The 25,136-nt window shown below is 39.4% G+C and overlaps 1 protein-coding gene and 1 long non-coding RNA gene across 3 annotated transcripts in view; one reads left to right on the forward strand and one right to left on the reverse strand.

Moving 5' to 3' along the window:
- Positions 1-259: 259 nt before the first annotated feature.
- LOC142055426 (uncharacterized) lies at positions 260-10,093 on the reverse strand. The gene is made up of 6 exons (XR_012659925.1): positions 9,838-10,093; positions 8,304-8,348; positions 4,788-4,857; positions 3,044-3,132; positions 2,756-2,830; positions 260-1,138 (listed from the first exon to the last, which is right to left on the reverse strand). It is a non-coding gene; the product is annotated as an uncharacterized LOC142055426 (long non-coding RNA).
- A 157-nt stretch (positions 10,094-10,250) lies between these two features.
- ADSS2 (adenylosuccinate synthase 2) overlaps positions 10,251-25,136 on the forward strand; it is a 37,570-nt gene continuing 22,684 nt past the window's right edge. The window contains exon 1 of one of the 2 annotated variants that reach the window (XM_075089367.1): positions 10,251-10,560. In XM_075089367.1, the coding sequence (XP_074945468.1) occupies positions 10,393-10,560 (168 nt within the window). In that variant the 5' untranslated portion in view covers positions 10,251-10,392. Of the gene's footprint in view, positions 10,561-10,979; positions 11,276-25,136 lie in introns of those variants that run through there. The other variant, XM_075089368.1, reaches the window with a different exon arrangement.

Here is a 25,136-nt window from a genome sequence, read left to right on the forward strand (position 1 = left end):
TTAGAATAGGGCAAGCTGAGTAATCATACAGCTGCTTGCTCAGTGGTGGCTGAGAACAAGAACTTCCACAGGGAGAATATAAGCTTGCTTCCACAGCTGTGAAGTTCAATCATTTTTAGCAGGCTGCAAACTACTAATGAATTCAGTTTGTTAGCAAGGGCACTTTTTTTATTATTTAAAGTTTTCATATTTCCCCACATGATCACAGTCTGTCTCAGAGTCAAAGAAGGGGTGAGGTAGAAAATAATTTATGTTATCATCTCTTTTTATTAAATATGGCAGATGTTACAAAATAAGGAATTTTATAAACAAGATGATACTAGTTTACTGTACCAATGGAATGTTTAATCAGATTCATTGTATACCACACACATTTTAAAAATCTCAGACAAGTACACAAATTCAAAGAAATGAATAATAGGTTGGGCTGCCAAAGTCTGCCATTAATCAGCCTGAATTTGTGTCAAAATTGTACGCCATAAAAATGAGAAAAAAAATTGGAGAAGACATAGATTAAGAAATAAGGCCAAAGAACACACTCAAACTTAAATTTCCCTGGCTTTCACTTAGGGACAGGAGATCTGTTCTACAAAAACGATAAATTACATATTACTTCAAATTATCATTAAAAAACTTGCTATTGAATAACATATGAGATGTGTATAGAGTGTCTAAAATAATGTTTTTAACATACTGGCTTTTGTTTGTTTCACTACATAAGTATTTTAGTATTTAGAGATCCATATTTGCTGATGTTTCTCATTTAAAAACATACCATAAGCATCTTTCACAGGCTTTTTTATAACATAGCTTCTCTCTTACCAAAAATATGTACTATTTAAATAAAGCATGTCTTCTGAAAAGTTCACCTTATTTAAAGTTATCAGATTAAAAAGATCAGCTTGCAAGGAAGTATACCTGCTGTATCAGAGTGTGCAGTGGAGACCCTGTGTTGTGCCGTATATGAGGAGAAGACTCCCCTCTCCAGTAGCGGAGACCTGTCCCTCTCCATAATGACATGACAGGGAGCAAAGTGTTGCTTGTGTTAGAATTAGGGGCTCCGAGTCTTCTGCACTCTTGCTGCAGCTGGAATCGGTAAGGTCCAAGGGCGAGGGAAAGGCAGGGAAACTGCCGTATCCTAGATGTCAGAAATACAACGGAATTAGGACTGCATGAAATCAAACCCCATTAAACATCCTGGATGAAATGTTAATGCTAAAACATCCACTGCCTTCAAAAGAGGTCAAGAATTCATCCATCAGTCTAAGTAGAAAAAGAAGCAGTAGACAAGGATCAGAGTTTGTAGTATAAAGCATGTTCTCACCACCACTCAAGTAAAATGTTAAAAATCTACAGATTATCTTTTAATTTGCTGAAAAAATTCCATTGGACTGCAAAACTAAATTTGCTGTTTTCAGGCAAACACACAAGTAATCCTAACTAGTGTGACAGAAGTAGAAGAAAAAAGGCTGCTCTATGGTTATTCTAGGATAAGAGAGATTGCTGCTTGTAAGGCTGTCTTTTGCTTCTTGTCAATCACCTTTTGTTTAAGTTTGGTAACTGAACTCAGCTCCAGCAAAACAAAACAAAAAGGCAGTCAAATGCTTCTTTCTGCAGTAATATCTGGGAAATGTAGGAAGACATTCTCAGGCAACATTAACACTAATCAAAACAGAAAACATCCAAACATTTACTCTGAAGTTGACAGAAAAAAAAATCAGAGTAAGTGGCTTACTAGCCTACTATACAAATAAACAGGTAAAACAGTTACGTGGCTTTGAGGGCGAGCGCATGATGCTTTGCATCACAGGAGTTACCAGAGAGGTTAAAAAACTGTGAAAGAAAGCTACTGCTATTTATTTCTACTATGTTTAGAGAAACAGGACTTTGTATACATATTTCATAAGCAAAAGCACACCATTAGAAGTATTCCTGACTAGCATTATAGATGTTTTCCTCCTAAATAAAGCAAGCCAAATACTGGCAAGCTCCATGGATGATAGGAGCAGAATACAAGTGACTGGTTTTGCCTAAAAACTATTAGTTTTATTCAGGAAATCCACAGAACTTTTTCAGTAGTGCCACAACCATCAGACTTTTTCTTTTTTCTAGTGCTACCAAGCCAAAGGTGACCACATCTCCAGTAGGGCTTCCTAGACTGACAATCATCAGGGTTCCTGTCTGGTCTTACTATGTTAAAATACGTGCTTTTATGTTTCACTGTTCTGGTTTTTTTTGATCTGTCTAGCACACTTCAAGAGCGTGCACTCTCCTTCCACACATGGCACCTTCACTTCAATTATTTTTAATTGCATTTACTTGAGCACATGCATTTTAGTTGCAACTTCACTCCGACACAGCCTTCTTCAGAGACGTTAGCGTGTGCAGGCAGACATGCTTATGTTCTAAGGTTTAAAAATCATTACTTTAATGAGCAGGGTAAACACACATATACAAACAAAAGAATAAAGTCTTTGCATCATTTTCCTCCCTTCTTTTGAGCATTCTTTGGAATCCTGCAACAGCATCCAAAATATTTTTATTTCTACAGTTGACTCCTTTCAAGAAACATGTACTCCTTTCTGGGCCCAGAAATCAAAATCCCCCTGCTTTCTACACTAGATAGGAAGTTCTTTAGACCTGTAAGACACATGTCCTCCCAAGCCCATCTCTTCAGAGGAAGGAAACACTGGTTTTGTTGTAATCTATTGCTAATGAGCTGCCTCTGCAATTCTGTCTTGAAACATTGATTTACCTTGGGCAATGGCTGGATGTGTTTTTGTTCAGTGCTACGTCTGAATCCACATGTCAATATCCTTCATTTTTAGACCTGTATTAAGTACAAAAGCTCTTTTCACCTTCTATGGATATCAGTTTGACACATACTTATATATATACACACAATACCCAACATTATCCAAAATCCATAAATTCCAAACTGTCAGGTTTTTCATTTATTCAAACAGGTCATTATTATCTTTGTTAAAAAAAAATGTTACTGTTACTCACTTCAAAAAATATTTACATAGAAAAAAAACCCTACCTATCCGTCTGTGAAGCTGCCGTCACATACCACATGAAACAATTAGAATGATCAGAAGCAGGCAAATACAGCTCTTTATCCTCAAACGCCTAGAAGACAGAAACATGTTTTGCTTTGATGCACTGTCTTCCTAGTGCCTAGGAACATAAACCTAGGTTTATGTTTTACTTGTATCAATACATACATCTATGTAATGCTTTATTACTCACAGAAAAAGCTTTGATTTATGAATAGTCCAGCTGAATTCAGTGAGACTATGAACACATAAGCATGCTTGGAAACTCAAGGTCCTAAAGCCTTGGTCAATAATCACATATGTAGATTAGGGCTCATCATAGCACTTGCTACCTCTTGTTCAACCAGTAGTTGAAAACGTGAACAGCTGAAGCTATTCTGGAATGGCTCAAGAGATACTGGTGGGCAATTGAGATATTAAAGGCAACAAGAGAGCTTGAACACACGGGTAGGATTTAGGATTATTTAGATAAAATGGATGAGCTGAAACAAAAATGGAAGAGAACTAAGGTTTTGCATTGGGAAAGGGTTGTAGGAAAAGGAAAGAGAACACAAACAAATAGGCAAAAATTAGTTCTGATGTTAATGAAATAAGTTGCAGCAATCCCATCTGGTAAGAGAAAATATGAAATTAAGAGAGGTTTCTTACATGAAATGTGTTTGGTTTTTTTATAAGCCTGTATATTAGACCCTTTCTGAACAGAATGCACTGCACTTAGGCAGTTTACATAGGTTTCTGTGCCACCCTAAATGGAGGTGTAAATGGAAACATAGACCCAATACTATTCAATTCTTTGTAACAGTCTTTATCTAACGAACAGGGATTCAACGTGATATTGCAAACTTCCTTAATCCCTTTAAAAGATACTATAGTTCCTTCTGTTCAGTGATCACAATAAGGATTTGATCACAATAAGGATTCAGCATGAGCTTCTTCAGATCCAAACCCAATTATAATTCAGATCCAAAAAAACCGCTTACATATTTATAAAATACTGAAAAAAACCTAATTAGTCAAATCCCAAGATTTTTTGTGGTAAACATGGTGGAAATCTGTGACAACACGCACATAATCTGTGCTGTTCCAGTGTAAGAGGCAGAAAATACTATCATCACAAACCCATTTAAGAATCAAGACTTCTGATGAACTTAATAAGAAAACAAGTAATGTCTGCACAATGGTTTCTTATCTCCCATTTAATGTAAGATTAAAATCTGTTAACATTGTCCCATGCTTTTTTTAAGCTTTAATCATACTGCAGAATTTGGTATAAACACACTCAATGGCCATTGTAAAAACCACTGTGAGAAAGCTGAGGTTTTTTGCAGCTATATATGATAAGCAGCTCCCTTTTGCCCCCTGAGAAGGTATGGGATGCAGACAGGTCTGCAGAGCAAGCAGAGTAACTGGATGTTAAAGCGATGAGCATAAAATATTTCATAGTTCAATAAAATAAAAGAGGCTCCCAGAAATATCAGAATTCAGTGATTCATCGTGCAAGCAAACACATCACCTCTACACTAGTTAAATTCTGTTCTTACTTGGAAGTTTTCCTTCGCAATCTTCAGAGATAAAGATGGGTTATTTTGTAAATAGCATATTCAGTTCTGGAGCTCCATTTCATAACAGACTATAGATGCTATGAGAGACATCTGCATCCAAACCATCACCAAGAACACAATGATCAGACTACAACTAATTTTCTCACAATTTATTTTCACAGCTTACCTCAGTCTCTACTTTTGGCTTTATTCTGTAAGTCCCAGCAAATGGAGAGTTCAGTGTTGGTTTTGGTGAACTAAAATTGTTTTAAAAATAAACACCACACATAACACAAATGTTTAACACCAGTGAACATGAGATATGTGCATCTGAAAATCTGTTTAGATTATATCTTGAAAATTCAGGGTCCTCTTCATAAGTTTGTGCAAGAGAAAAACCCCACATTTCTATTAGACAGAGAATGCAGTTCAGCACTCCAGTGACAGACAATCTACATCTCTAAAACTGAATGATTATAGTTTTAGGGCATTTTTATAAGCACATTAGACAAAAAAAAAAAAAAAGAAAGAAAACAGAATGTGAGGGAAACTTGAGCCCAAAAGCATGTAAAATATTCATTAAGCTTTCGACTCGAGTTTTTCTTACACGTATGTGACACAACCTAGCTACTGTACAGTGTCAGTGACACTTTGGGGAACTACAAGATGACTGCCTCTCAACAGCTATATAAACAAGCCCCTTAATGACAGACAACTGGCAGGGCACATTTCCCAGCCCCTGCGCTCTCTAAGAATGCGGTATGGGTCATTCTAGAGGCCTGCACATCCTGGCTGCCTGCCTTTAAGGTCACGCTTCACCCCATTCCCCAGTTTAGTCTCATCCTTTCTTGTCCCAAAACATCAGATATGATTAGTAGCAAAATAAATTAAGGATTTACCAGGACTCGGGCATTATGGGTTACAGTTAACACGGACAAAAATCTTTAACCTATATTTAACAGTGAAATACATTCATGGTTGATGCAGTAGCTCTCACCCACAGCCCCTGTGGCACTTTCAAGAGATGGTGAACTCAGGGTGCTGTTTTCAAACAGTTAAAGCTGATGTAACAGTAGCTGGGGCTACTGTGCTGACACTTTTGCAGTGACCCAGACAAGAGAACTATTCTAACAAAAAAACAGACCTAGGAAAAGGAACAGCTTTCAGCCAATTCAATAACTTCTTGGTCAAATATTGTGTGATATTTGGCATCTTGTTTTAATGAATAAAAACAAGAAAAAGGATTTATACATTAGGGTTTTTTTTGTTTCCCTTATATAGTTCTTCATTCTCCCTGACTCAGGCATATTCTGAGAAATTTATAAATCTATAAAGTCCTGCAAAAAATTAATCACCCAATATCTGTCACAAATGCATTGTTAAACTTTTAATGGCTGATGCTGTCAAAGGCTAAGACAGAGACAGAACACAGTGTCTTTGTACAAATATTGTAACACTCAGGAACAAGGAACTTATTTACACCTGCCTTGGAGGGTAAGCTACTGCTCAAATCACAAGAAGCAATGAACACTGTAATAGAAGCTAACTTGTATCATATATGTCCATTTTCACATTTAACATTTTGTAGGTAGATATTTAAATTACAGTATTATACATACAGAAAACTTCATTTCTGCTCTGCAAAGACAGCAATTCATTTGCTATTCTTTCAGAGAAGAACAGAACATGCAGATCTGAAGAATTCAACATTTTTTTACTCTTTCTTTTAATATTATTATATAAAATAGTTGTCTTTGCAAATCATAATTTACAATTCTCATTTCTAGGCAAAGAATGTAGCTTTACAACTTTTCAAAGACTGCTTTATTTTCCTGTGTATCTCCAAGTCTTGTCAGCTGCTACCCTATATACACTTGCATGTAAAAAACGCACTACTGTAATCTGCCAGTGAAATTTCATAAGTAGCCTGTATTATCTTAACTGCTCTCCCACTGAATTAAAAAACTTGTGGTGATGTTTATGATTTTTTAAGTTCTTGTCTTTTGTCTTCTGTAATACAAATATCGTGAAATTCCCACTCAATAACTGAAGCTCCTTCATATTCTAGATGTCTAACCAATGAGTTGAAAACACTTGCTAGTGTGCGCAAGCGTATCAAGTGTGATGACATATACAAATATTACATTATGATGTTCTTAATCTCATTTTTATCATTATAAAAAGATTAATGTAACAAAAATAATTAAGGGAAATTTTAACAGGAAAAGCTAATTTAAAAACAGTAACAGCATCAAGCAGGAATCAAGTACATTAGCATACTGTTCAAATAAAATGATGTATGTCCTAACTGTATGATGGTTTCTCTTCCTCCTAAGGTAAGCTGACAGCATTCTGGAGAGTTTGAAGGCAGCCACAGATGCCAATCTTGTCTGGCACAGTGATTCTTAGACTTTTTTTGACTATGGCACTATCAACACCCAATATTTTTTGTGAGCCACTGTACATCCTACCATCAAATTAAAACAGGAAAATGCTCTAAAGATGCTGTAAATACTCATGAATTAAAATTAACTTAGCTTTTGTTGAATGTTTTAATGAGATTAATGTGACATACGTCAACATTTTACTGTTTAACATAGTTCTGTAGGGCACCTGCAGATTAGCTAACCATGGCCCACAGATCACTCTTCTGCAACCACTGTTCTAGTGTAGATAAGACCTTGGTGTAAAATAGCTGAGCATCATTGTCACAGGCAGAATGAATTTTAACAGAAAACTTGTACCATGGACCACGTGCCCTGACATTTTCATTGCCAAAGGCTGTTTCTTCAATCTATACATTTCCTGAAACTCAGAAATTGCTTACAGTAGGGAAAACAGCATCAGAAAAGTATTAACATCGTTCAGTAGTCCTTCAACACAATTAAGAAGTATTAATAAGGAGAAAGAAATAGCACTCTATGACCCATCGGCCATGCTGAGCATTAGCTAATAGTCCAGTGGACACCTTGGTTGTTACAGTGTTTTCCCTTCATTTGTGCTCACCCTTGATTTGCTGAACTATTGAAGTTCTTACCCAAATTATCCTCTAAACTATTTTGTGTGTCAATTTTTTTAAAATACATAATCAGAATATGTGGGATACTTAATCAGAATAATTGAAAACATAGAGATGTATTAATTCCACATACCTCTTCAACACATCTGAATGAAATGCAGATCTCACACTGCTTCTGTTCAGTGTTTATCTATTAAAAATTCCTGTCTCGGTCTTTTGCAATTTATTGGGAAGCAGGAAATGCAGTCATATAAAAAGTCATATCAAATGTATCCAAATTAGAGTGACATTTGTAATAAATGTAACTGCCTCAGTTCTTCATACCGAGTCAATAATATTGAACAATTCAGAAGACAATATAACCTAAACTTTATCAGTGTACACATCTACCACGGGTTCAGTTTTACAAAGTCAGTCCCACATACCAGCTTGCTAGTGCCAGAAAAGGCAGTCACATTCCTTCATCCTTGAACATAATTATGTCAATAAAGAGTATTCAATATCTTTTACAGTATTAGAATGAAAGCCTCCATTTAGTTTGCAAAAAATTGAGGGAATGACAGACCCATAATACCATATATTAAATAATACCATATACTAAATAAAATTTCTAAACCTTGCAGTACCAATCAGTATTGATTAGCTTGATCTTTATTAAATACTTGATCTTTATTAAATACTTACAGGTTTTCTGGAAGATTTCATAGGTTTTTTTCACTGGTTCTATACCTACCAAGAAAACATACCAAAACAAATCTCAAAACTCTTCTACAGCAAATAAAAATAGCAAAACAATGGATTTGTGTGCCTGAGACCTCTTTGGAAAGTGGCATTACACTAATACCATGACAGGCTCACAGTTATTTTGAGATTTGAGGGAATATTTGTGTTGGCAATGGTGAGGTGTTAATATGATTCAGCCATACTGGAAACTCACATCCTGAAACATTAATCCAGACCATTGTTTGGGGAGTCACAAGATGATCTACAGCCTCAGAAGTGAATGCAATGAAACAAAGTTTACCATTGTGTCAGCAAGACTGGAGAAATTGAATTCAGCAGCTCCTTGTGGCTTTTAGTCACTTCCCACAAGCTCTGTGCAGTGATACAGAAATCACAGCTATGTTTTTTTTAGCACAAGCAGACAAAAATATTAATACTATGGACTATATGGAATGTTCAAGGAAGAATTTGGTCTTTGAAGTATATACACACAACTGCCTCCTATAATTTGCAATTACTCAACATCTTTGTACTGAACCGACTACTTTGTCATTGCACTTCTTTGCACCAACATTCAGGATTTAGGTATTTTCAGTTGTTTTTTAAAAAAGAGTTCTCTATCAACATCATATTTAGTTGTCTGTTATGTATCTCCCTAACTCTACAACACAGTAAAACTTTTCTCCTCAAATTCTTGGTTAGAGTAAACCTGAAGGAGCAAAGAAGCAACTAAAATCAACAACCTTGCCCAACAGCTGCAGATTGTGACTGCTCAGTGACTCAGGTTTCTGAATAGCTGCCTTAGTAATAACTACATCATTCAAATTTATGTCTTTTTAATAGCTACTTTACAAAAAAAAAAAAATCTTCCCCCAGGGGTGTTGATTCTGTGGAGCAGGAAAGAATGAAAACTACCAGAGACACCCGTTCCCCTTCTAAACCCTCAAGTGTGCATGATTAAGGCATTTCCCTGCGATCGTTTTTTTCCTTTGTTTTTTTTCCTCATGAATAAGCTTGGGGCCACGTTCTGGTGTCTCTGGAGAAAATGGCCTCTTACATTTAGCCTCTGGTTCTACAAACACTAATTTACATTCTTACCATTAAGTCAGCAAAACCAGCCACATTGGCAAAGCTGTGATATACTGCAAACAGGCGTTCGCAGGTTTGGCATCTGTGACTGAGTCACTGGTACACCTCGCCCACAGCGGATGGAGCCTGAGGGGAGAGGGGAGCCACTCCGGCGCCGGGACCCCCAGGCTGGCCAGGGGCCCGAGGCACCCCCTCCGGGTCGGGGGCTGTGCGGGGACACCTGTAGCACGCCAGGCCGCGGCTCCCGCGTCCCAGACAGTCGGCGCTGGGGCACGGACACAGGATCGGCGGCCACCAAGCCCCAGGCCGTACCTCCAGTCCCTTTTGAGCCGAGGCCTGACCCGACGCACAAAGTCCCCCCCCACCCGGCTCCCCTTGGCGCCCCCGGCCCCCTCCTTCCACCTACGCAAGGCACAGCCGCCGCCCAGCCGCAGCAGGGCCGGCAGTCCCCAGTGGAGCGCCATAACCGCCCCGCTGCAGTCGCCCCCTAGCCGTTCCCGCAGTGCTATGGCCCCGCGGGGGTGCCCGGGGCAAGCGGCCGGGACCCGTCCCGCCACAGGTGCGGGCCCCGAGGACTACCCGCCCCAGCATGCACCGCGCCCGTCTCCGCGCCGCTCCCGGCGCGGGGGAGGCCGCGCAGCGCGCTGGGTAATGTAGTCCAGGCAGCGTGGCGCGGGGGAGCGCGCCAAGGGCCAGGGAGGAAAAAAGGCGCCAGGAGCGGCGGTAGCTCCCGGTTTTCCACCGGGGAGCGGGCCGGTGGTCGGCTCCGCCTGAGGCAGGGGTCTGCCTGGCGGGGAGCGGCGGGGGAGGCCGCGCTGGCCGGGCCGGTAGGCGGCGGCACCTGGACGCGGCAGCAGCAGCACCGCCCGCCCGGCTGGGAGGAGGAGGAGGCGGGAGGAAGCGGGGCCGCCGCGCGCTGCCGCATGTGCCTGGAGCGGAGCCGGAGCGGGCAGCGCGAGCTATGGCGGAGCATGGCGCCCCGGCGCCCGCCATCCCCAACGGCGAGTGCGCCGCCCGCCTCCCCGGCAACAAGGTGACCGTCGTGCTGGGGGCCCAGTGGGGCGACGAGGGCAAGGGCAAGGTGGTGGACCTGCTGGCACAGGACGCCGACATCGTCTGCAGGTGCCAGGTGAGGAGGCAGCCGGGGCGCGGGGGAGGCCGCGGGTGTCACCTTGAGGCGGACGGCTCCGCCGCCGGCCCCCCGCCCCGCCGCCTGGCCGGCCCCGCTCGTCCTCGCCCCTCTCCACCCCCGAGCGCCCGGCTCAGCGCAGGGCCCGGCGGCGGCGCCCGGTGAGGCGGCGGGAGCACCGCCGCGCAGGGCGGGCTGTGGGGCAGCGGAGCCTTCCCCGGCGGGGCAGCAGCCCCTGGCGAGGTCCCGGCGGCCGGGCTCCGCAGCCCTCCCGCTCCTCCTTTGTCCCCGTCCCGACGCCGGGGGCGGGGAGGAGGAGGAGGAATGTGCCGGGGGTCGCGGCCTCCCACCGAGGCCCGCCGCCGCCGCCCTCTTTGTCTGGGGGGCGGCGGGAAGGGGCCGCGCTCGGCGGCTCCCGCGGCATCGGTGCCGGGAGCGGGGCGAGGAGCCTTCCCCAGCGGCGGCGTGGCCTCGGCCGCACCGGCCGGAGCCCGCCCGCCTTCTCCGCCCGGAGCGGGGGCGAAACTGGCGTTTGGTCGCGAGCGGTCCCCGCCGACTTAGCGGGCTTCGGACAAACACCGGCTCTGCAAAGACTCGCCTGCCAGTGCTTCAAGATCATTGTTGTGTCAGTGAGGTCCCGGTTTAATGTGTTCTATTTATTTTCTTCTTCTCTTTTGCCGTATGGAAGCTTTATTCCTGCAAAAGAGCACAAAAAGTGAGTCTAGCCTGCAAGCACCGTACTCTTAAGTGCCTACGTTAAAGCAAAAGAAATCTAAGGAAATGTTTTTCTGAACGTTTCTACGGTAGTAATTCTGTAGAGCACAACAAAATGAACTAAAGCTTTGTATGTTGTTTTTTTTTTTCTTGAAGTTAAGAGATACAGTATCTTAAAATGCCTACAGCAAGGGTGGACGTCGTATAAGTGTCGTTATCTGTATGCTTTTGTTGGATGCACAAATTAAATTTGCTCTTAAATGTATTTTGGTAGAGCATACAGTTTCCCAAAGAGTACAAACAGTGAAACGATGTGTTATCTAGTGAGACCTGCACGTGAAACTGGTGTTTTCAAAGCCAAGTCAGTTGCAAAGCAGACAATTGAAAAACTTCAACTCCAGACACTTTAATTTTAAAGTAGAGAAACATTCTTAAATAGCTGTTTCACAACTGAATTATTTTTTGCCATGCATCTTGGGTGTTTGGTTTTTTACCTAAATAATAAAATCTGATGTGGTGCTTTGGCATGGTTGCCTGGCTTCATGGGTTGTAGAACACAGTGACTCAGTTTGTCCTTTACAACTTTGCCCTTGAAACTTGAAGGGCATCTAGGTGAGCCTGTATGTTTAATGCTAAGACGTTTTGGTGCGGAGAGAGAGGCAGACAGTGAATTTATGTGTGCACGTATTTTCATGTATTTGTTACTTCTTTCAGATCAGCTGGGTAAAGGATCAAGAAAAGGGAAAAACTATGATGCTCTCTCAGGTTTGGATTTCAAGGCCCCTTCTGCCATTTCTAATAGCTTGTTGCTCTTGCTGAAGGAAGGAGTTTTTCTTCCTCTTTCCTGTTGATGGCTGTGCTGTCTGGGTCTCCTCCCACACGCTGACTCTGGCACTCAGACACTTCTGTAAGGTGATTTAACCAACCAAAATGGCAGGAAACTATTTTTCTTTGGGTTTACTTTCTGTTGTTTCAATAAATAAAACTGAATTTAATTGATGAAAAGAGTATCCCAGGACAGGGTAAGCACAAAGAACAATTTCTCAGAACAAAAGGGAAAAACAGGAATATTCTCCTTCAGTGGTACTGAGCTATTAAATAATCTGGCTATGTATGCCAGTATATTTTTGATGTTTCAGTTACTACTGGTAAATTAGAGTATGACCCTTGTGCATTTTGTAGTGATACAAGTCCAGTAAGGAAGATTGTAACACACTTAGTCTGCCCCTTCCTAATGCCAGCTTTCTGCAGTTGGAGCTTCTGATTCTTATTTCACCATTATGCTTGTACTCGTTCTAGGATGGTTCTTTTTCTTCATCATGCCACAGAGTTGCTAGAATGCCTGTGGATGAGATCAAATATTGCTGGCATGTTCTTGTGAAAAATTTATTAGTACAACTGTTTTCTTGGAGGACTTGGGAAGTTGTAGCAGGTCTAAGATGTCTTGGAAACTTGCTTTATGTTTGTAGTGAAACAGTCCAGTGTGGCTTCCCTATCACTGTCCCTGATTCTGTGCAGATGCAGAGCGTAAAAATGGTCCTTTCCCAGAGGCGAGAACTGACTATTGCTTACTTTTACAATGCCTGTAAAGGCATTGCAAGAAGCTGTACTCTGAAATCTGTGGCCATACCTTCTTGTCTCCTAGGTAGCAGGTGTGCTAATGACTTCAGCCACTTGTTTGACTAGCTGACTGTGGCATCTGGAATGAGGTGCTTGCTTAGGTACAATTAGCTGAGCAAATGTGTCGGGAAAGAAGTTGTATTATGGCTCTACTTCTTCTGAATACCACCCTCCAAAGTATTTTATCTTAGGTTTAGAGGTTTTTGAAAGGAGTCTTGTGTCCAGAGCAAGAGAATGGTGTATTTTTTTTAGGAGACAGAATCGCTTTTATCAGAAGTAGTGTTATGGTTTCAAAAACAACTGTTTGAAGAGACTAAACTCAAATTAAAGTACATCCAGGTGCTGCATATATGTAGTTGCTAATGCAACTGCACTGGCAGCTATGATAGTTTTGTGAGGACAATGCTAGTACAGAGGGTTTGGATGCAGTTAATACAGACATATCTGCATGACAGGCAAAGTATGTACTTGCTCTCTCACTGTTATATTTGAATTGGTATTCATTTACCTCTAGGAGGTATCTGGTAAAATGATACTTTTGATAAAACAAATCCATTGGTGAGACTTTTGCACTTAAACCTACATCTGGTCTTCAGTGGCTTACAGAGCAAAGTCTGTTTACCTGCTATCACATAAATCATTGTCCAGACAGTAAAACAGAGCAAGAATTGGTTTGAGATTCAGGAGTAGCTGCCAGATAAACTGTGCTTTTGTGTTTCTTGATTGCCATAGTTTCGTCTTAGTAAGCAGACAGCCTTGCTGCCATCAAACCTGGCAATCTTTAAAAGTATACATTCTGTTTTTGTCAATTCCGCAGGTAATGGAAAGTTAAAGAAAATTTCTTGCTCTGGTTAAGGGACTTCCTACCATTGCAGAATGTAACCAAATTAGGGAATCTAGTTACCAGAGTTTCGTTTGTTAGTGGATGTGGGAATGGCAAATTAATGCAAGCAAATTATTTTAGGTAATAATTTTATCAAAACAAATACTGTACCAAAATACCCTGTGTCTCTTATGTTACCACCCCCTCCACCCAGTCTACCAGTGTATGCAGTACAGCAAAGAAATGTAATGTCTGCACTGCATGATGCTGTTGTCGTTTACTTATTTCATCAGCAAATTTTTGGTTACTTCCTGTTCTTGCTATCGGAGGTAGCTGGTTTATTCAGAGGCTATAATTCACACAGGTGAATAAGATTTCTAAGTCTTCAAATTATTTTCAAGCTATGCTCTCTATGCTAAAGTATCTTGTTTTCTTTCTTCTTCAGTTCTATTGTACATCTTGTAACTACTTCAAAACAGAATTTCAGCTTCTTACCAAATCTTCTCAGCTGATTTCAGCATGGTCTGTCAGTGACTTACCATTACTGTTCTGCCTGCTGTGGATTCCTACTCCTGAACTGCTAATGCACGGGAATTGCAATGGATTCTTTGGACTCCCTTTTCCTCTTCCTCCCCCAGACAACAGTGTGTGTAGTGATGCCACTGCTGATCCATTCATAAGTGGCAAGTACGGTGCAACCATTAGCAGAGAAGTTTTCAGCATGCAGATTCTTGTGGTTAAGCAGTTACCGTTGCTTAGCTGATGACTGCCGACTGAAGTCCTCAGACCGATGCTGCCTAATACTCCCATATCGCTAGTCTGTATATAGCCACTTTTTTGTCCTTTAAACTGGAACTTTCTTATCTTCCATTCACCAAGCCCATGTTTCTTCCTCTTCTAAATATTCCCATTTGAAAAGGTGTTTTAGTCTAGAGCCTATGCAGCCCATGCAGAATTAGGAATAACAGAATCAGTAGCTATAGCTATTGGTGCTTTTTTAGCTGCTCAGGCATTCGATAAGTGATGTCTAGCTAGAGCTCTCTTTTTTTTTGTGTGTGTGCTGGGTGCACTTTTGGACCTTGTAGTGGTTGGCAGCATGCCAATAATGTGCTCTGGTGAGGAGAGGTCAGTAAAATGAGTTGTTTGGGCTGCCTCATCAGTGAGTCATATGCTTTACAGACCTGCTTTAGAGCATCAGTGACAGGTCATCTCTTGTTGTTTAAACAATCTCACAATGCCTAAATTATTTCAAAGAGAAGAACACTTGAAATCTGATTTTCCAGTTCATAAAGTTTGTACCATTAACAAATGTGATCTTAATAGCCCTAAAGAGCAATTTACACCTTGATCTACTGGTTTCTTACTGTCCTTTCAATCCTACTGTTAACCACAAAAGCTTACTCTGTGTGTTTGGTTGACTAAGATGCAGTACTCTATAACAGCTTATTAAGATTTCAGATACCTTTTTGTATTTCTGCTATATTACCTCACACATTTGGAAGATGTTCTCTGTAAATATTCCCAGAGTAAGTTTTTGGTTTTCGTATCCTTAAATATTCTTGTGAAATGTAGCAAACATCGATGGGATTTTGTGCACGGAAGCAACGTCGTGCAGGACCAGTCTGTGCTTTCAACATTTTTCTTGTTCCTTATCTGCCTGCCTCACTCAATCTCTTTTATCTCTTAGGGATAGATTGGTCTTTATTCTGGACTTGGATAATGAATCCTGTTTCCTACAGGCATTGTAACAGTGTAAGGTTTTGCAGATCAGGTGAAACTAATCCAAAACAAGTTCCAGAGAGTCTTTCTGAATATTGTCTTAAAACTTGCTCTGAGGAACTGCTATTGAATCAGTATAGAGAAACGTATGGAGTGTTTTTGAGATTAGTAGACTTCAGTAAAGTTAATATTTTCTTTTATTTGTTAGGAGAAAATGGGTGAATGTGTAAAACATAATGTGCTTATTCTGTCATATTCTACCCCAAACCACACTCTTGATCTGATGCATGATCTTGTCCTGATGCAACAATTAAAAGGTTTCTGAAGTCTAGCTAAAGTTTTAGAAACTTCTGTTAAGTGCGTAACATGATGACTTCTTGGACTAGGTTTAGATCTTACAAATGTGAATGGATGGTCAAGGAAGAAAATTGCTAGCTGCTGGATGTTGTTTGTACTGAAATCCAGGAGTAGGTTATACAGTAGAGTTTGTTAGCTGCTAATTCATTGGGGGCAGAGTGAGGAGAAAACAAATTAATCACAAAATCTGGGATATGAGAGAATGAATTAGTTATCAAAACCTTGGTTTTTTTTTTTTAAATTATTTTTTTGAAGGAGGATGGTTTGCAATCTGAAGATAGATTTTTGGCAATAGGTACTGAAATGGGAAGCAAATAGCCTAGTAATTGCAAAGCTATGTCTCATTAGGGTGTATCACAGGAGTTCAGGTATGTCTCTTCGCTAGACTGATCAACTTTTTAAAGGTATGTTCAAGCATTCCCAAAACCTGGTTGTGGCAAGAAGAATTACTTATTTCTTGTAAGTAATGGTAGTATCCAGCTTTCTTGGTGTATTTTTGACTTCTCATCTAAGAGTTAAATGAAAATGTTTACAACCATATGATGCCAAAGCAACATTGACTTGCTTCTTGCCCAACTTGGCAGTCACTTGTATAGCTAGCTCACAAACAACAGTGGTTGCCCTGAGCTAAAAATGAATGTTGGAATGTGGTAGCAATAAAAGTAAACTGTAGAAAAAATTATGCACACACACGTCTGATGGGGAGAGTTGAAAAGAGTGTGGCTTCTTCCGTAATGTAGCATAAGATAACATCTCTTTAAACTAGACAACTAATTTCTATTCTAGAGGAGATAACTTGAAAGACTTCTTTGCTCTACCCTGAGGCATCATATTTTTCAGATAGACAACTTGGCATGATCACGTCATAAGAAAAGGCAGTGATTGTCATCATAGACTTTTTGGGTAGATAGTTCTCTTAAATGCATATGTCAGTATTTCAGAGCTGCTTTAAATACTTTTGCATTTAGTATCAGTATAGAGAGCCATTCACAATATGCTTTTAATAGTAATTTCAGTCTGCTTTTCTAAGAAATCTTTTTTCCCCTATGCACTTCCACTGTTAGGTAAAGTTGCAGGAACGTAAGCCAGTCTTAGCGGTTATGCGAGTACTGCTCTAGGTGAGGCATCGGGGCTTGAACTGCTGTCTTGCCATGACGTGTTCAAAATGGATTTAACTGTTCTGGTTATTATATGAACGTCTAGTCTGCCCTTGACTAATGAAGATATGCTCTAAAAAGAAAATGCATATTTTCAACTTGTGTAGATCTAAAATGGAGAAAGATATGCTGCTGTTCCTCCATCTTAGTTTCAAAGGCATTATATATTTTTTTTTATTCCTGCAGTGATTTACTTGCATGTTCTATTTATGTGCACAAGCCTCATGCTTAAGTGTATGCTGCCTTGGGTAGCACACATGGCACATATTTACTCTTGCTCTTTGCATTCTATACAGAGGTTTAAAAAAGCAGAGAATGTCTTTTTTTTTTTTTCTCTTTATGAGGAGTAGTATTTTCGCTTTCAGTTTATGAACAAGCAACTCTGCTATCCTTTTTGATTGTGGTGATTATCCAAGTTGGTAGATTAATGGTTTCTATCAGACTGTTTGCACTCTTTTTTTGAAAAGGAGGGGGAAAAACCCAAAGTTTGAAGCTAGAATTAATTTAAGATTAAGAGTGAGAGTCTTTTAGTGAATGATGGGTACATTAAGTGTGTACATTTTTCCTGGAAGAGCCCCTGTACCAGGAAAATGGAAGAACTGCAAATCCTTCTCCCTTAAACTGGAAGGACAAGTGTTCAAGTCCTTTGCATATTTTTCTGGTAAACCAGTGAGATTGGCTGCAAAACCAGGAGCATGGAACTCTTCTGAGCAAACTCACCAGAGGAAAAAGTTCTGGTTCAGGATTTCTCTATAAGCATTTGAGTGTGGCTTTGTATCACTTTCAGAGTCTTTTTGAAAAAATGAGATTCCATGCTTCCTCAGTTATTGGCTTCACTTAGCTTCAGATGAGCTCTTAAGTCAGCAGCCATTTTGTATAAAACATACTGGAGGTCCTAACTCCCGGTTTGATTTTTTTTTTTATTTAATATCTTTACATCCTTTGTAAACATTAATATTGTTGAAGTGTATGTAAGGAGAGCCAAATAAGTTATTCTTGAATAAATGACTTAAGAAACATTCTGGTTGTACCTTCATAATTAGCAAAACCCAAAACAAAACCCCAGGCGGTGGTTATTTCAACTTCATTGTTCTGTTAGTTGAGTTTTGGTAGTGGCTGGTTAAGCACTGTAAACCTGAAGTCTTACCTGATAAACTTTCTTGCACTCTTTTAATTCAGCAAGAAAATAATCTTTTGTCTAAAAAGAGCAGCCCTCTTTAATCCTGACAATAAAGGTCATGATGCAGAAAGGTTGGTGAAGTAGTCATCAATTAGACTTTCTGAAGACAGGCATAAGTCATTACTATTTCGTCAAATTAACTTCATTAAATTGTCAAGACTCTGCCATAACTCCAAAAAAGATTGGTTCTTATTTGTCCAGTGAATCAGCTCAATAGATGAATGTTCCTTTGGGGCTTTTGACTAGTACAGCAAAGCAATTCCAGAAGAAAGATTGCTGTTAAATATTATTATGAATGCTCCTTCTCCATGCTTTATACATGATTTGGAAGCTGTTCTGCATGGGCAGAATATAACAAGCTAAAGAGCTCTTGTGCTATGGGAAGGTTCAAAGTGAGAAGAATTGTTTTGCTTTGAGGTTGTTCATACGTTCTTTTGAGTTTACGAGTTTGGCTCCAGAATACACCTTTCCAAGATTTACACTTCTAAAAATTGTTTCAGTCTTCAGAGCTGTAAGGAAAAAGAAAAATCACAAACCCATAGTCAAGTACTTGCATTAATATTGTTGCTAGTTCTATTTAATTCTTTATCCAAAATACTTTAGCTGGCAGTTAAGATATGTAAAAGCTACTGAGTGCAAGAGAAAATAAGCCATTTTGTACAGAAATAAGTTACCTTAAAATTACCATGGATGTCCTATTAGAAATACTATTCAGCCAATATATTAAAGATGTAGTCCTCTGATACTATTGGTTAGTCTTCCATATGTTTTCCAGTGATACTGTCTGGACCATGGTACAGTATTGTGGTAACTAGAGTGTTTGTGTCATGTCCATGAGCGTATTGTTTGTGGTGAGTATTGCCTTCCAGTGCTTTGATAGTGGTGTTTGACTAGCAGGAGTCACTTGTTTGATTTATTGAAATTTCAAGCTTCTTTCTAGTAAAATGTCAGCTAGCAGATAATGACTTTTTTCCTTCCAAATTAGGATTTTCAGGCACTCAAAACTATTGCAAAAAGGGTGTTTCCTAAGGATTTTTATCAAACGGCACCCAGATGTGCAATACTTGCAGCTGCCTTTGCTATCTTATGCCCCCTCTGTGCACATGTAACTGATTTTGTTGACATTTACCAGGGTAGGTATGTGTTAGAATAGTATCTTGTTTTGTGTGTAGTACTGACCAACCTATCTAAATTGACTATATGGATGCAGATTCTTGGGTGTGGTGCTTACACTGAGAAGGATTTTTAGGCTACTTAATCATCTGTAACCAGCTGAAGAAAAAACCCCTATTTTTCTTTGCTTAAAAAAAATATACCTCTGAGCAGTTTACCCCTGTAGAAGGAATATTTCAAAAGTTGTATTTCCTAGGGAATGTGTTTTGGAATGAGGCTTCCAGAAAGCAGGTGAATATGGCTTCTTTTTAAAATTTTTTTTCCCCCAGGATTGCTGTCATTCTAACAGTATTTGTGTGTTAATTTGTCTGTTAGTATGCACCTTTCTGTCAGTCCTGTATACTTAGCTGTTCCACATGTTGCATAGCTTGGATATTTCAAGATTACCAGCTAGTGGTCAGGGATCATATGCTTTTTCAGGGAAGTGATTTAAGCATACTACACCAGTAAAATTGGAATAATGCCTTTTTAAAAGCTTGTCTATTTAGTTATCTTAAAATAACAGGTTTTGCTTGAAATATATAGTACTGGGTAACGATCATGTGCCTGACCTTACTTTCACAATTCTACTTAATGACTTAAAATACTCTAAAATAATAGTAAATTTAATAGTGTCAGGATCATGAAAGGAGAAAAAAGGCTACTGTGTCTTAATAGGGTTTTAAATTGTTCATCCATCAGAGCGTCAAACTAAAAACTGCCTTAACTAAATCCATACACTGAAATGCATAGGTTCACGCTTGTTGTTCATGACATCTTTCACACTGTGTCTCCAAATCAATGGAAAGAAATTTTTTCATTCCAATCCAACTGGCACCTTTTTGAGCTGGATATGTGCAGAAGTTTAGAAAACAAATATACCAACCAAAACCCAATAACCAAACACCCAGAAAGCAAACCAACAACTCTTTAAATAAAAGAGTACTAGGAAACTTTCATAGCTGAGGTGTTTTTCTGGGTTGGTTTGGTTTGTTTCTTTTTGCATCCAGGCTATAATTAAAGCAGTTATTTCTAAAATGCCCAACTTCATAATTCCATTAATTATTTGAACCGATATTGCTGGGGAAAAAAATAGGTGTTTTGTCTTCTGTTCACTTCGAGCAAGCGTGTGTTTTCCTGTTATCAGCACAAATGTTGAGTGTCACCTGGTGGCAGTTGCTCCTTCAACATTGCTGGCAGCATTGTAGGCAGCAACTGGTAGTCTGAAAACTGGAGAGTGGATCTGACCATGAAACCAACCACTCTACCTTAGGTGTGCTGTTTCAAGGTCTTGAGCAACACCAGTGGGCCTAGGTATTGACTCCAAAGCTAAGACAGAAGTTAAGGAAGGACAACATTGTATTTGTATTACTTTGTACTTCAAAGTTCATGCTCCTGGCAGTTCAGAAGTTGGGGAAATTCAATTAGAGACACAATTTTAACATTGTAATTTGGTAAAGCTGTGGCTGTTGAAAGGACTGATCCCTTGGTCACCAACGAATCCTTAGGGAAAGGAGAGAGAACTGTTCCAAATACTGTGTTGAAAGATAGGGGAGAAAAGTAGTGCAAGGAAAGGAGAAACTGAATGCTTTCTAGCTTTTTTTTTTTTCCCAATTTACCTCAAAATACAGCACTGAGAAGATTGCTGACTTCTGAAAATCCAATTTTGGAAACCTCTGAGTATGTTAAAACTGCAATGCTGTGTGCCTTGATAGAGATGCACAAATAAATGGTGCTATGTCTAAGCAAAGTATGCTTGGGACTTCAGGAGCAGTAAGCCTATGTTAGCCTCTTGATAGGAGTATAGCGTGCTGTTACTGGTTATTATTGCTCTTTGGTTTGGGTAGCTGCTTTGTTGCTAGATGGAGAATCTGGTTTATATTCTGTTCTCTAGCAAGGCATGTGCCTATTTTTCCTGTATACTTAGATTTCTAAGATGAAATAAGCCCAAGTCCAGAGGCTGTTTTCTAATATAAAGAAAACCTAAACAGAAATGGTTTGGCTTTCAGGACTGCCTGTCCTGAACTGGGTTTTTTTTGCTTTCTGCAGGTTTTAACTTACCTAAAAATCGCTAAAAGGATCTTTCTTTTTCTCTTTAAAGGACTTTATTGCTTGTCTTTTGCATTAGGTATTTGTGCCTTTGCTGTCTTTCAGAAAGCATCTTTTGCATCATTTCAGAATAATATATTGCACTGCAATACTAAGCAAGTGAAGTCTTGAGTCTGTTAGACATTCCTGACTTTGTCATGCTATTTTGTCTTATTGATTGTCTGTTGTCTTAAAGGTTTTTTTAAATCCACACAACATTGTTTCTCTTACTCTGGCAAAGCCAGCTCTGCCTTGGGTGCCTGACCTCCTCCATAACCTGCATTCTGACTTCTGGAGGGAATTCCTCTGCTACTGTTCTGCAGAATGGGAAGAAAGCATCGCAGTGAAGTTGTTCTTTTTTCAGAGTGCCACTGATGCTGCCTTGTACCTCTCGTATAAAAAGTAATCTTTTCCCACCCTCAGTCCTTTTGTGCAATCCATGTATTTGTAGATGAATCCAGAGCTGCATTGCCCTAATGAGTATGTTGGCTATGTACACCTCTTGGCTCAGCTGAAGGAAATCTTGCTGTGCAGGGAGAAAGGGAAAAGGAGCCACTGCTATGTACCTGTAGTGTATTTCAGACTAAGCAAGAGCATCTTTTGGTATTGCCATGCACTTGGCCTCTTTGTCTGTGTTGGCCCAAGGTAGGTGTTTCAGTTTTCACATGGCTGGGAGAGAACTCCTGTAGTTTTGGTACCTAGAAGGTTACTGAGCTTAGTAGACCAATTCCTGTGTTTAATTAGGAAGTATTGTCAGCCTTAAGAAATGACTTGTATATCTTAATTTCCCTTTGGCAAAAGCTTTATACAATGTATTGAAGATCATTTGAGCGTGAACTTTGTTTAACTAATAGTGAAAAATAAATTCTGCGTTAGTTCTCCATTAATAATGTTTAAACATTTGAATCAAAGGAGTGTCAGCTTGAATGACCTAACTGGTCCCATTTGGTTTAGTGTGATGAGGGAGGAGTGAGAAATCCAGATGGAAATCACTGAAGCCGGGAGTGACTTCATCAGCTAATACCTTGAATTATGCCCAGAGGCAATAGTTGCGTATGTTACGAAGATGTTGGCATTATCATAAATTTCTAGAGGAGGAAAAAAAAAAATAACAAAACAAACCCTAACAACAACCCACCTTACCACCACTAGAACTCCGAGTTCAGGTTTCTGTAATTAGAATTGTTTACCAAACCTGTGTTGTGCAATGTCTGAGCACACAACGTGTGTACACGTTACTGCTAGTTCACTGGAAGTGTACAGTGTGAACCATTCTTTTAATATATTACAGTTCCTCACTGTGTAACTATACACTTGCACTTACGCAGTTAGGGTAGAGCTTACCTGCAAATCAACAGCAGAATTTTGAAAACGGAATTCATTAAATACTGTTGTTTTAATGCTCTCCTAAAATATGGTTTGAAATTTAAAATATTTTTAAAAATGACACATTTTGACTGAATGACATCCAAAGCAGGATGGAGACTTACTTAATGTTCCACCAGACGACTGCTATCGATAGCACTTTCGGGACCTAATCTTTTCATGTCATAGGCATCACAATATTATAACCTACTAAGTTCTGAGATTCAAGTTTGAGTCTAACCTGAAAAGCATTTGGAAACCTTGAGGTATTACTATGGCCTAAGAGTGTATTCAGATGGTGATTCATCATGCATAATTTCAAGTTTTCTACTTCAGTCTTTAGCAAAATCCTTAAAGTATAATTGCTCACAGTAAACATGCAAAAGTACATATACCTAACTTCCTTTTAGGTTGAAGTTCTGTCCATCTAGTTGAAGGTTTAAAAGGTAAAATGACATTTTCATTCTGTCAGCCGTGGGGTATTTTTCAGTGATCACGGAACCAAGACACCTTGGCATTACTCCACAGTGCAAGGGAGAAATCTTGACATCACCAAGAACCAGCAGCTGTGTTCTCATGATTAGAGTCTGCATGCTGTACACCTTACTCAAGCAGACCTGACCACTGAACTTTGTTACCACATCTGAATGGCAGCAGTAGCTTGGCAAACTTTAAGAGCCTAAGAATTTATTGTTAGTCATGGTCTAATCTCTACAATGGCCAATTTTTCTTTCTCTTTATTTGACATTCATGATGCGAGAGAACCTTTTTTTTGAAAAAAAATAAATTGAGAAGCAAATGTTAGATTCAATCATCCAGTTAGTAGGGGATTTCAAATGAATAGTCGTTCACTAATCTTAGTGTTGCTTATGGGTTATTCCAGTTTGTTTATGCTGGAGTGGGAGAGTTTGGACTTGTCTTCCCTTTTGTAAATTACTACTACCTCAGTACTTCCATTGTACTTAGACCTATTTATTGAATTTTCATTTAAAGCATTTCAGTGCTGATGTTAAATTTGTCTAGGCTGATATTACTAGTGGATCTAATAGAAAGGAATAATTTCTAAGTAGAAGATAACTACCACTTTCAGCAGAGGTACTTGACTGTAAATGCTACTTCAGTACATATCTGTTCTTTCTTCCCCAAGAAGGGTTTTGCTTAGGTTCTTAAGCACTGAGTAGAAAACCAATGTCTTTTCTTACTATATTTTATGTATGTATATAACTTACTAGTTCTTAGAATATTATCTAGTTCTGGAGTAACTTGCTGTAGCTCAGGAGTATCAGCATTGCATTTCAAAAATAGGTGTAAATGGGCTACGTGCAAATGTAGCTTGTTAACATCCTTTTAAGTCAAAGATAAAATGTGGAGTTGGTAGACCGCTAAATAATCTTAACAGCTACTAATGAGTAGAAAGGATGGGAGAAGGAGGAAGGTTATTCCTGAAAATTTACTATTTTATTATAAGAATACTTTGAAAGGCTTGCTTTATTTATGCATTCTGTGCTTCACATGTTGTGAATTGAAAATTTGGCATTCTCTGATGAAATCAGATTATTTGTAGTGAAAACCATCTGCATCCAGAAATCTTTACAACTTCTTCCAGGTACTGTTCACTGCATGGAAAAACTCTATATTACTAAATAATTTAAACTTTTAAATTCAGACATTTCCTTTGGGTGAAGGTTTGTAAGTGTTCCCTCTGTTTCCAGAAGAGGTGGAATGACTGTAAGTTGTAAAAAAAATAATGCTGAAATTATGAGAATTTTCATTGCTAAATTCACTGAGATTAGGCTTTTACCTATGGCATGTATGTTTGTATACTGGCACAAATGTTTGGTATCTAAAAATACTCATTATTTGTAATGTCAGATATATGGCTTTATGTATTGCATTCATGCTTTGTAGATGTTGTAGAAATAGTGAGTAGCTGTTGAGTCCATTGCTTAGAAAAGATCATCTGTGATACATTATTCTGAAATGTCAGATTTATAATTGCATAGATTAATATTTCATATAGTTTCTTTTTCTTTTCATATAATGCCTTTCTTCAGTTTGTCTTGTGCTGAAGGAAGGCTTAGATTAAAAGTCTTTCCTTCTATGAAGCAGTTTTTCTGGTGCAAGGTGTCTGTAAAGGATGTTCCTGTAGTTACGACCAACAGAACCATTTTGTATGTAACCTTGTCTTGCACAAGTGGCTCAGTCACAGGAGACTGTAAGCTTATTTTCAAAAGTATAACAAACAAGAATTGGGGATATTTGGTAACTGTTTTGTAATCTTTTTAGTTTCGTAAGCCTATCTTGACCCTCTTTAAGACTTGGTTACAGGCTTCTTTTGTATTTTAAACATATTTCATGGTAACAAATCTCTTAATACTCTTTGTGGTAATAAAAAAAAGCT

This window comes from Phalacrocorax aristotelis, chromosome 3, assembly GCF_949628215.1.
Source record: "Phalacrocorax aristotelis chromosome 3, bGulAri2.1, whole genome shotgun sequence".
NCBI classification, from domain to species: Eukaryota; Metazoa; Chordata; class Aves; order Suliformes; family Phalacrocoracidae; genus Phalacrocorax; species Phalacrocorax aristotelis.